The 12,158-nt window shown below is 43.9% G+C and overlaps 2 protein-coding genes across 2 annotated transcripts; one reads left to right on the plus strand and one right to left on the minus strand.

The window, feature by feature from the left end:
• Positions 1-738: 738 nt before the first annotated feature.
• LOC116192946 (respiratory burst oxidase homolog protein B) lies at positions 739-5,017 on the minus strand. Its single transcript, XM_031521661.1, is given in 13 exon segments — positions 739-952; positions 1,061-1,578; positions 1,731-1,804; positions 1,899-2,001; positions 2,091-2,206; positions 2,311-2,406; positions 2,517-2,599; positions 2,602-2,902; positions 2,986-3,420; positions 3,526-3,639; positions 3,755-3,963; positions 4,079-4,680; positions 4,823-5,017. Coding segments are annotated over 12 exon segments (2,697 nt in total). The 5' UTR covers positions 4,617-4,680; positions 4,823-5,017; the 3' UTR covers positions 739-842.
• Positions 5,018-8,573: 3,556 nt separating this feature from the next.
• Positions 8,574-12,061, plus strand: LOC116193380 (luminal-binding protein 5-like). Its single transcript, XM_031522147.1, has 7 exons — positions 8,574-8,839; positions 9,285-9,555; positions 9,655-9,866; positions 9,998-10,720; positions 10,823-10,977; positions 11,080-11,162; positions 11,313-12,061. Exons 1-7 carry the CDS (start codon positions 8,791-8,793, stop codon positions 11,800-11,802), a joined length of 1,983 nt encoding a protein of 660 aa, XP_031378007.1. The 5' UTR covers positions 8,574-8,790; the 3' UTR covers positions 11,803-12,061.
• Positions 12,062-12,158: the final 97 nt, after the last annotated feature.

Genomic DNA, 12,158 nt, shown 5'->3' on the forward strand with positions numbered 1-12,158 from the left:
TCAGTTTCAGCATTTGTGCCCTCTGAGCTTTGCCTAATAGCAAATGCCTGCTTTTTCCCATTTGTTTAAAATTTTCATTTATTCTGGGCATTTGTGCCTTAGTTCAAACCTTCATATTTTTATCTTTTACTTTAATGACAATACTGCATATCAATGCTCTTAAATAAGGCCAAAGTTCTATGCAAAGAACCAACAATTATAAAATGTCCTAACGCATTTATCTGATAATTAAGAAATTTTAAATTCGAAAATTTATTGTGAGATTATTATTCATTCTTATTAAATTCACATGTCTCTCTTGTAATGGAAGAATTTGTAAATCAACTGAAAAGAATGTCAGTGTTTGGGTTTTTTTCTTTTTTTGATGGGCATTGTTTGGGTTTATTGATTCCATTGAAATGCATGAAAAATCAGAGGACATCTAGGACAAATGGAGATTTAAGCACCATGAACTTCATCTTTTTTGCGTACAACTGCTTTTTCTTTGATTATACTTGCCCAATATACTCTTAGACCGATGACATGAAGATGTTACCATATCAAGCGCTCTACGTATGCTCTTGATAAGAGCGATCGCATACCACAAGGCTCGTCCACGGAAGGCGAGTTAAGGCTAAGTCGGGAGAATACTTCTGATCGAAAGATAAGCGAAGATATGGATCAACTAGGACAGAGAATAAGCCCATAGTTGACATTCCATTGAGCTTTTCCCCGTTCACATCAGTCTAGCCACAAATCTTCAAGAAGATGAAATTATCACTTACTGTTTGTAAATGTACATATACATATGCGCGCGCGCGCGCGTGTATGTAAAGCTTTTCTAAAATATTCATGGGATAAGGTTAGAAGTTCTCTTTGTGAAAATAAAACTTGGTGGTGGTCCTGTGGGAGAAGTCTTGAGCTAGCCTTCTTAACTCTCCAGCCACTCCTTGCAAGCCGCAGTAGAACACTCCTGCGTTCATTACCACAGCAAGAACATTAACAATTCTCAGCCAAAATGACAGCAGTAATTTTTTTTTTTTTCCCACAGGAAAAAGGCAATTTATATGTTATCGCTTACCGACTCTCTCGTCCGGGTGGTTAACAGCGACATGCTTCAAAACGTTCCTCCAGTTCGGTCGGGCAAAATGCGTCCTGATGCGGGTCCCCGACACTATATCGACCCCGTTCTTGGCGTGGTGCAGGGATTGGAGCATGGCGATCAGGGCGGACCGGGCATCTCCCTCCTCGTACACGCTAGTGCAGTAGTTGTGGAGCTCAATCACCCCATCCAGGTTGTTCTCTGCGACCTCGTTCATGACCCCTCTGAACCACTCGAATGAGCCCTCCTCCCTAGTGACCCAGTAGAAGTAGGCCCGCCTCGTGGCAAAGGGCTTCCTCCTGTTTCCTTTTGCCCCACTCTCGACTAAGCCTGACTCTTCCATCTCCCTCTGCTGCTTGATGTTGTTGAGCACATCCTTCACGATGCTTATCAGAGGGGTGGCCCCGATCCCAAGACCGACTAGGAGGAGAACGTCATATTTCTTGTAGTCCTGTGCTGGGGCACCATATGGACCATCGATAAGCAGTCTCGGTATCCTGTTGGTTAAACCCAATACACAGGCAGGGACCTCATCAGGGGGCATATAAAATATACCACGGAGTTTTCTCGAACTTTTGAATTTTGGGAATTTCCATCTGCACAACGTTGCTTTTATTCCGTATGGTGTGTGACTATGATGCATATATACCTGGGCTTGTTTTCCCCTGGTCCGATGTCTGCCCTCAAAAGCCCGCTTTGATCACCCAAGGGAGGCTGGCATACCTATATTTTTGGAGCATCGGAAACTGCTGAATTAATTTCAATCGATAAAGCGAGAACAGCTCGTACTCAGAACCGATGTACTGTGTGCTTCTACCTTGGAGAAGACAGCTTTGAGCTGTGAGGTCCAATCGCCCAAGGTGCGGATATGAATGCTCAAGTAGTCATCTCCAGCTGCTGAAGTGATAGAGAAGGGATGCCTGTAATAGTAAAATTTCAGTTTAATGGTTAAATTTTGAAATTTTTACCGAATAGTCAATTTCTTTCTAGTTCAGAGGATCATCAATACCATTGAAATGGGGAAACAGTTGCACAGTTGACAGAGATGTATTGTCCACTTGTGTATTTGAATCCCTGAGGCTTTGACATGTGAACGGCCATCACATTTCCTGGGTACACTGCAACCTGAGAAATTATAGCACATGGATTCCGTAAGGATTTTCTAACGAACTGAGATCGATAAGCTCGTGTTTCGGTGGCATTTCTGGAGTTCGGAGGTATTTATGTACCTTCAAGATCCGAACCGTTTTGTATCCAGATCTAAGGGCACGAAGCAAGCGCTCCAGTGCATACAGCAACATGGGCACGGCAAGGTACATCCATGTCTGTGCCAAAGCCATAGCAAAAAGGGAAATCGGAATTATAAGTGATCGAATGAATGCAGCTGGTAAAAGGAATATCATATAAAATTGACTCCGTGGATGCTACTGCTCACCGTTTTCTTGTACCATTCTCGAGAGAGGTACAGAAAGTGTCCATGAACGATGAAGAGAGCGTACACGATCACGAACAGGTGTGGGAGTACCAGAAGGCGTTGAATCCGGTTAGCTTTTTCAGGGGCTTTGGGAGTTCAAGCCTGTTGCGGCGGAACCAAGGCTGGGCCAGTGTGTAGGATATAGCCATGAGGACAAGCATCACCACACCGGTCCAGCCCTCTGTTCCCTTCACAAACCACCAGTAGTTGTTCGGCCTCTTCTCACCGAAGAACTGCTTCATTGGCTCGTATTCGGCATCCGTGGTGTGCAGGAGTCTGGGGAAGTCGCAGGTCAAGTGAGCCCCTGCGTGGAGCCCGATTCCGATCGATATGCCAAGGGCAATTACCTGAAGTATATGCAATACATTCAAAGACGATTAGCTTAAATAATCCTAGACCTGGCAGATAGGGAAGTGACGTGAGACAGTACCTTGTGAAAGTCGATGTTGTCATTGAAAGGAATAACCATTCCTAACTTCTTCCGGCTCCTTAGCCGCGTAATAGTATTCCGGCAAACCGGAAGCAGTATCAGGGCCATGTTGAACTTGAGCGTCTCAGCCCCGCCCTTCGCAGTAGTCACACAGTAGCCCATGACGTGAAACACTGCCCTGTGCCGGTACTGGATGAATTTCCAGGTGAACAGGCCAGCGCAGATCGAGATCCACAGCGCCAGCACCCACATCCGCTTCCAGTTGTCCTCAATGAAGTATGCTATCGACTGGTAGCACCTTTTGACGGGGTTGCGTTCCCTGGTTGGGATCAGCTTCTGGCTTAGCATCTGGCTAAGTATGCGACTGTCCGATGCGGTTAGGTGGCCGGTAGACTGACTTGGAGCTTGCAACAGCAGCATCTCTAGATTTGCCAGCTGAATCCAAGAGATAAAACTAAGATTTACGCAAGAAATTCAGAGCACTATGTTTTTCCGACAAGAAGTTCGTTGTGTGAAACATTAGTTTAAGTAGACCACCACCTCAATGAAACCGAGATCGTTAGGATCCAGCTCTTCCATGATTAGAGCTGCATATTCCTCCGCACGCTCCCGAATCTTCATCAGCTTATTTGCCGAAGCACTTGTCGCAATAATCTGCAAAATATATATACATTCTTATACAGTAAGGTACACATCATCACTAATGGCCAGTTCCTATATATGATATGTAACTGTCTGTTAATGAATCTGTCCATTAGTTGTGTATCACCTCTTTCACCTCCTCCTTGGTGATGCGACCATCCGCATTCTTGTCCACCATGTCGAAAAAGGTCTGCAGCCTCGCATCGAAGCTCTGGTCTGTGATCTGCTCCCAGAAGTCATGCAGCTCGAGCTTTGTTATTGAGGACGAAGTTATACCTCGACGACGGGCCAGTGCATCGAACAGCTCACTTGCAAACTCGGTCGATTCCTTCATGCCTGGTCAGTGGCCAAAGTCCAAATGATTAACATAATCGAGCCTAATAAGACTTTTAAGTCCGTACATACTTCGTAAATATCTCAATGAAGGCGCTGCATTATTGTTACGTTGTACCTATGCACTGGCCAAAGCTCGATTTGGGAAGCACTCCGTCAACTGCTAGCTCATCGAACCGCGACTCGACCTCAGACCAGTCCCCAGTCCCGGCCGTCTTGGTCATGAACTGGAGCCCCCTGAGGGCACGTGCAGCCCCAGACTTGGACCGGTCCATCACGTTGAACCCCCTGCTGCCAGTGGACGCCATCCGCTTCAACTCCTGTGACATATGCCTGAGCCGCCCAAAGGACAGGAGTGAGCCAAGCGACGATGGCCTCAGCTCGAGCTGCCTTGCAAGCAGAGCCATCTCCTGACGGTCCCCGGTGGCCCCGCTGATGTCACATACCGAGACGGTATCATCACGGACGTCCAGTGTAATCTCCACATAGCATTCGCTGCCATCGCCATTGTCAAACCTCGCGCTTCTCACCTTACGGTCACTGTTATTGCGGTCGTTTCTTAGGATACCGGTGGAGCTCAGAGGGCCGCTCAAGGGGCCACTACGTTCGGTGCTTGCAGTCTCGGACCACTGGTCGGGTACATCTCGAATCACCATATCTACTTCGTCAAACGGCAGTGAAAATATTTTATTTTCTCAACAAAAGGCAGACTTTGTTGTCCTGAAAAAGGCGAATCATGTAAGGGTAAGACAACGTTTGATGAAAATTAGCAATGTAATTATAATTATCCGTATAAAAGCATAATATGGGTAATGCGAAATTGGGAATTTATTGAGACATTTTTCGATATAAAATTACTCACTTCGAATCACTTTGTGAGCAGGACAAATCGACGTTCAGGCGGCTACGTACGTCAATACACTAAATACACCAGCTCGCGTAGTATGACCGATCGAGAAAAATCCGAAACTCAACCAAGACTCTCTGAAAATTGCCAAAGGGATGCAGTGAATCTGAATTGCATGTGCTTGTGAGGACAGTCTTTATATATATACATCCAGACTTATATGATATATGCATACGTACACACACACACACACATATATATAATATTAGTACTTCCAAGTGGGAGAGTGGGTTTCGAGGATCTGAGAAACGGAAGTAGTCAAACTTAAGAAACCTGGGGGCGGAGACTGTTGGTTTTTGATTTGGAAAGACGCAAATTATTGGGTGTCCGGTGGCCATCGAGACTCACCTATATCCTAATAAACACCAACCCCGACATTATTCTTAAATTCTACTGAATTTACATGCGCTTGAACCCCACTTTCAACTCAGAAACTCGAACTGATAAGTTATGAGACTCAATTTCATATAAACCATTCTATTTTTTTTTATACTTCCGATGTGAAATTAACTTTTCACAATTGACTTTTATATTCCCAACAATTATCACATTGAAGTTTATTTGAAATGTGGACAAGATCAAGTAGACATACGAACGTTGAACGGAATTAGTCTCGCTCAATAGGTTGAGGACATGTGTAATCTCGCTTGAAAAAAAAAATGTATAACATTGTGCATGCACTGCGGTACATTGTGTGAATTACGTTCCCTTTTTATTATTCCATATCATACTGTTATATTGTTAAGCGTGTTACAGTCTATAGGAACGAGAAGGTGAAAACACTTGAAAGATGATGTCTTATAACAAATGAACCTACACTGCCCCGCATATATAAGATAGAAATTTCGACAACTATAAGATAGAAATTAATAAGCCCGTCGCGGATATAGATACATCCGGTCCCATGTACTTTGAGATGCTACCGTGACGGAGGAATAAATCTTGATCGTAGTTGAAAAAAAAGAAAACGGTTGATTCAAGTGGTTCATAACTTATTTTTCTTAAATAAGATCTCGAGTTTGAGCCTAGTGAATCGAGAATACTCATGTTGGAAAAGCTTTGCCTTTATTGGGTTGATCTAGCTCGAATCGAATGATTAGTCAAGGCCTACTGAATCTCTGGATATCACAATATGCATCGAAAAAAAAAAAAAGTAGCAGACATCGGGTAGAAATTGCAGGGAGTGGAATTATTTGAAAAGGATTCATCGGCTGAAATCTTATTGGATGGTTTTATTTCTCGGGTTTAATTTTGGAGAATAACTGTTTTTCTCTTTGTTGGGAGTTGGTGGAAAGCTGTCAAACGCGATTTAATCTTCCGTGTTTTTGGTATGGTTGATTAACTTGAATAATTTTTAGCCAACAAAAAAGAAAAAAAAATCAACCTTATGAATATGATAGTACATACAAATGCATTCAATTTGAAGGCTATCCTCTAAATGATTTGCACGTTATAGTGGTTAGACTTGCATATTTAATTCATTCATCTCATATTATTTTTATGATCACATTGACCACTTGACCCCTGCCCACGGTTTCGCCCATAACAAATCAACTCTCCCATGCACGATACATGTAAAAATCCGTTACATTGCTCATCTTTGTCGTGTCTTATATTATTATATGCATATAATGAGCAGTTATTTCCTGGTAGATGTTGGAGAGAAACCGAACACATTCGAGGTTGATAGATACATTTTCTTCCTCGGGTTCTCGAATCCATAATGTGATCTTTGACATTTCATGCGTTGGATGAGAATTCATGCGACTACATAATAGAACTATTGTTCTATTCTAGGCTTGATCTCCTTCGACGTGTTGCACGATAGGCCCGTGCAAGTCTGGATGCTTTTTTTTTTTCACGATATTCAAATCCTACCATGTAAGGAACATGTTTCGAGATTTTGAAACTGAACACTGCTATGTTGAATCCCGAAACCGAAATCTACCTAAAATCTGTATTATACCATAGATTTTCGGTACCATGTTAGAATCTGTAAACAACACACCACATATCACGCGAGAAGAGGCATGCAGTCGAATTGAACCTCAAAGAAAAGCAACAGTCGGCACTGGTCACACCACACCACAAACCACACCATACACAGACCACAACACTGGCTTCGAATCAAACCTTAAAGAGAAGCTACTGCCGGCGCCACACCTGAGGAGAAGAAGCAGCAGTCATTCGAAGCTCAAAATCTAGCGAATAAGCAAAAGAAAAAGCAGCGGTTGTCGCCGTCAATTGGAAATTTGGAACGGAAGGCGATAGGAGAAGGAGAAAGGGAGGGGAGTCATACTGTACTCGTCGTCGTTGGAAGAAGAACGATGGAGTTGAGTCGAGGACAGTTCCAAGGGAGTCGTGTAGCTCATGCTCGTTGGAAGGAGAACGGAGGAATCGAGAAAGGGGAAAGAGAATTGAGAAGACTAAAGAGATAGACAGAACGATAAGATAGGGTTAGGTTTCACATTTTTTTAAAAAAAATTAGTGACTATATTATCCAGGTTTAGATATCGATATGGTTTTGGTTCTAAGTACCTTATATGCAAAAACTGGAATCGAAATCGGTTTTCACCGGTTTTTTATTTTAATATATAGATCCTATCCAATTTTTAATATGAGTTACCTAAACCCTACCTTAACGGGTATGTTCCGACTGATTCCGAATATAGCCGGTATTTGTGCACACCCTTACTGCACAAGAGAGTTAGTATTGAGTTCACGGATCATATAAGAAGTTCCAATGACATAAGGAAGCCCATAAGATTGGCCCATAAGGCGTATGTACTTTTTAAGTTTCAAGTGGTTATAGGCCTAGACAAAGCCCGACAAATTTTTACATTTCTTAGACCTCAAGTCGACAAGACATGTATTCGATCTGGTGCGATTCATGTAACGGTAGATGACCGGATGAACTTACGAGGGTCATCGTTGGTTGATCCGTAAGTTCGTCAAAAAGTTAAAGATCCATTCTGATTGAATTCGAAATTCAACCAGACGACTTCAAAATTATGAAATTGATTAATTTAATCTATAGAAACTTACATAATACATGTGATCACAATAACTAATTTAAATCTTAGACGATTCAAAGCTTTTCTAGTAGATATAAAAGGATATGAAATTATCAATTCACGATATGCAGCGTTTTGAAAGTCATCGTTGATTGCTCGGGATTTAATCCAGGGGAAGCTGAGGTGCAATCCTTTGCTCAGATCCTTGGTGGATGACATTTGAAGGCTGGTCTCTAAGGGGCGGGAAATCTCGATACAATCTGTTCTTCGCGAAGGAAACATCTTGCACGGATTGACTTGTCCGACAGGCCGTCTCTCTTCCTTTTGGTGTTCATGCTTTAACTGCACTTCCCAATGGCTAGTAATTTGTTAGGTAATATTTCTGGTGTTGTTACACCCCGTTCCTGTAATCTCTAATTTTGCTTTGTGCCTTGGCCCGTTAGTCTACCGAAAAGGCCAAAAAAGAAGAAGAAGAAGAAATCCGTTAAGCTATTTTCATCGAAAAAAGAACAAATAGAGGACCATATTTAAAAATAAAAATAAAAATAAAAATATAAAAGGGATATGATATGCATGAGGCGGTGTCGTATATATAAGCCTCCTTGCCGGTTCTCCAACCGTTAATCCCGCCATCACGAAACTTCCGGATATGTCCCATTGAGTTTTGTTCTCGTCATTTTCTGACGTGTCAAGCTACTATTGGGCAATTGACGCGATGAATTACAAAAGCTTTAGCAAAAAAAAAAAACCGCGGGGATTCGATAGCAGTAGAAAGCTCTAGCGGGAAGAAGCGAAGGAGGTGGCCTCATCGCAAGCTCTATATATTAGCCCAGCTCCCTCCCCATCCTCTTCCATCGGCAAGTCGAAGTTTCCGAATCCGAGTCGGTGAATTCGAAACGTGATCGTAAGATGGGGTGCAAAAGCAGAGCTTTGGTGTTCCTGCTGCTGTTTGTTTCAGGTAATGAGTCGGTTTTTTGATGAGTAGAACGCCGGATTTTGATAATAGCGTGGTCTTTCTTGCAACTGGTTTTCGATGATTGGTCGGTTTTTTCGGCGCGTTCATACAGAACTCATGAAAGCTCTAGATTTTTTGCCTCCTTGCATTGTGTGATCGCAGTACAATGCGCCCAGTGGTGAATTTCTGAGAGCTTGATCACATGCGAGTAGAAGGGTCGGTGTTGTTTCACCGTGTTATGATCGGATTTTTTCAGTTTGAAAGTCGGAAAATTTGAGTCTTTTCTGGAGAATTTAGGGACCTGCTCACAGTTTTCATGTACACGGCCGGTTATGTCTCAGTCATTTAGTCTTTCTACTGCTCCTATACAGATGATTAAGGTAGTATTGGATAATTCGTTGATTTTGTATTGTGATCTCATGCTAGTTCGACTTGTTTTCGATGCTAGAATTCCTTTTAGGATTGGCAGTGGCGGCTGATGATAACACCCCAAAACTGGGGACGGTAATCGGGATCGACCTTGGGACTACTTACTCATGTGTAGGAGTTTACAAGAATGGCCATGTGGAAATCATCGCGAACGACCAAGGGAACAGGATCACTCCCTCATGGGTCGCTTTCACGGATACGGAGCGTTTGATCGGAGAGGCTGCGAAGAACCAGGCAGCTCTCAACGCGGAGCGCACCATCTTCGACGTTAAGCGACTCATAGGGAGAAAGTAAGCCTATCCGCAGTTTTGTGCTTTGATTGATGTCAGAATGGAATGAGGTTGGAGTGTGAAGTTAGTTTTGTGATATTTTGGTTTGTCTGAGTGCAGGTTCGATGATAAGGAGGTTCAGAGGGACATAAAATTCTTGCCATACAAGGTAGTGAACAGGGACGGCAAGCCATACATTCAGGTTAAGGTGAAGGGCGAACAGAAGGTGTTTAGCCCCGAGGAGATCAGCGCGATGATACTGGGGAAGATGAAGGAGACCGCCGAGGCCTATCTTGGGAAGAAGATTAAGGATGCCGTCATCACTGTCCCAGGTTCGAATCTATGTCAATGGCTATGTACTTAACATGCATCTTTATTAACAGGTTACTAGAATTCGGGTTCCTATATCACGATGAAGGTTTGTTCTGATAAGCTGGCATGGCTGTGTTGCGGTATGTGGCAGCTTACTTCAATGATGCCCAGAGGCAGGCAACTAAAGATGCCGGAACCATTGCCGGTCTAAATGTTGCTAGGATCATCAACGAGCCCACGGCGGCAGCAATAGCCTATGGTCTAGACAAGAAAGGGGGAGAGACCAATATCCTCGTCTTTGACCTCGGTGGTGGGACCTTCGATGTCAGTATTCTGACGATCGACAATGGCGTGTTCGAGGTCTTGGCAACGAATGGAGACACTCACCTGGGAGGAGAGGACTTCGACCACAGGGTGATGGACTACTTCATCAAGCTGATCAAGAAGAAGTACAATAAGGACATCAGCAAGGACAACAAAGCCCTCGGGAAGCTCCGTCGAGAGTGTGAGAGGGCCAAGAGGGCTCTGAGCAGCCAGCACCAAGTGCGGGTTGAGATTGAGTCTCTCTTTGACGGGGTCGACTTCTCGGAGCCATTGACCCGGGCAAGATTCGAAGAGTTGAACCTGGACCTGTTCAAGAAGACAATGGGGCCTGTCAAGACAGCCCTCGAGGACGCTGGCCTTGAGAAGACGGACATAAACGAGATTGTGCTCGTGGGCGGAAGCACAAGAATTCCTAAGATTCAGCAACTTTTGAAGGATTTCTTTGACGGGAAGGAGCCAAATAAGGGCGTGAATCCCGACGAGGCAGTCGCCTATGGCGCTGCTGTGCAGGGCGGAATTCTGAGTGGCGAAGGTGGAGAGGAAACAAAAGGTGATTAACATCTTGAATCACCAATATTAGAGTATCTGAATGAGATATTGGCATAGTTTGTGACATGCTTTGATTGACAATGTTCTGTTTGGCCTTTTGCAGACCTTCTTTTACTTGATGTTGCGCCGCTGAGTCTGGGTATTGAAACTGCTGGTGGTGTGATGACGAAGTTGATCCCAAGGAACACAGTCATCCCGACTAAGAAGTCGCAGATCTTCACTACGTACCAAGATCAACAAACTACTGTTTCCATCAAGGTATGTACTCGAGAACTTGAAAAATGGCTTAGGTGAGACCAAATGTTTCCTAGTTCAAAAATCCGATACATAATACTAAACATGGATCGTTTGAAACTGCAGGTCTTTGAAGGTGAAAGGACTCTCACGAAGGATTGTCGGGAACTCGGGCGGTTCGATCTATCGGGCATTCCACCTGCTCCAAGGTAAGGACAATGTCTTCTCACTGCTGCAGTCTGTTTAGTGTAGGAAGATTGGTTCTGGTTTATCGTTTGTTAAAACTGCAACATCAGTGTCAATGGATCTGATAATGGTTTATTCTCTTGAAATGCATCTAATGGTTTTTTACGGTGCAGGGGGGTGCCGCAAATTGAGGTGACCTTTGAAGTTGACGCGAATGGGATCTTACACGTGAAGGCCGAGGACAAGGCGGCGAAGAATTCGAAGTCGATCACGATCACGAATGACAAGGGGAGGCTGAGCCAGGAAGAGATCGACAGGATGGTAGAGGAGGCCGAGAGGTTCGCAGAGGAAGACAGGAAGGTCAAGGAAAAGGTCGACGCGAGGAACAAGCTCGAGACCTACATCTACACCATGAGGAGCACCGTGAGCGACAAGGACAAGCTCACTGACAAGATCGACTCCGAGGACAAGGAGAAGGTCGAGAGCACGTTGAAGGACGCCCTCGAGTGGCTGGACGAGAACCAGAACGCGGAGAAGGAGGACTACGACGAGAAGTTGAAGGAAGTGGAGGCGGTCTGTAACCCGGTGATCAAGCAGGTTTATGAGAAGAGTGGTAGGAGTTCTGGTAGCTCAGAAGATGAAGATCTCAATGATGAGCTGTGAAGAGGTGCTGATGGAATAAGACATGGCCATGAGAATTCCAATTGACTCTCTTTTCCAAGTTTTGTTTTCTGATTCCCCCCCCCCCCCCCCATTGTTAGTTTGAGGTTTCCACTTTAGGAATCATAGGGAAAGGTAAAAGTACATAGGAGCCTTTTTTTTTTTGGGATGTGGTCTCACATCACATGCTTATAGTTTGGCTTCCTACAATTATGTATCAATGAAGAATTTGTTGTGAATGAATGAGAAATAATTTTTGGAAGTCTACCATTGTCAAGCTTGTCTTAATTCAACATTGATTTGTTTCGTATTTGATTTCGCGATCTCCTTGCTGATCAGAATCTAAGCAGTTCGAAAAT

The sequence above is a fragment of the Punica granatum genome, chromosome 1 (assembly GCF_007655135.1).
Source record: "Punica granatum isolate Tunisia-2019 chromosome 1, ASM765513v2, whole genome shotgun sequence".
NCBI classification, from domain to species: Eukaryota; Viridiplantae; Streptophyta; class Magnoliopsida; order Myrtales; family Lythraceae; genus Punica; species Punica granatum.

Coding starts and splice junctions, on each gene's coding strand:
- LOC116193380 (XM_031522147.1), top strand. CDS start 8,791: ATGGGGTGCAAAAGCAGAGCTTTGGTGTTCCTGCTGCTGTTTGTTTCA. Junction 9,556..9,654: donor AAGCGACTCATAGGGAGAAA/GTAAGCCTATCC, acceptor GTCTGAGTGCAG/GTTCGATGATAAGGAGGTTC. Junction 10,721..10,822: donor AGGTGGAGAGGAAACAAAAG/GTGATTAACATC, acceptor GGCCTTTTGCAG/ACCTTCTTTTACTTGATGTT.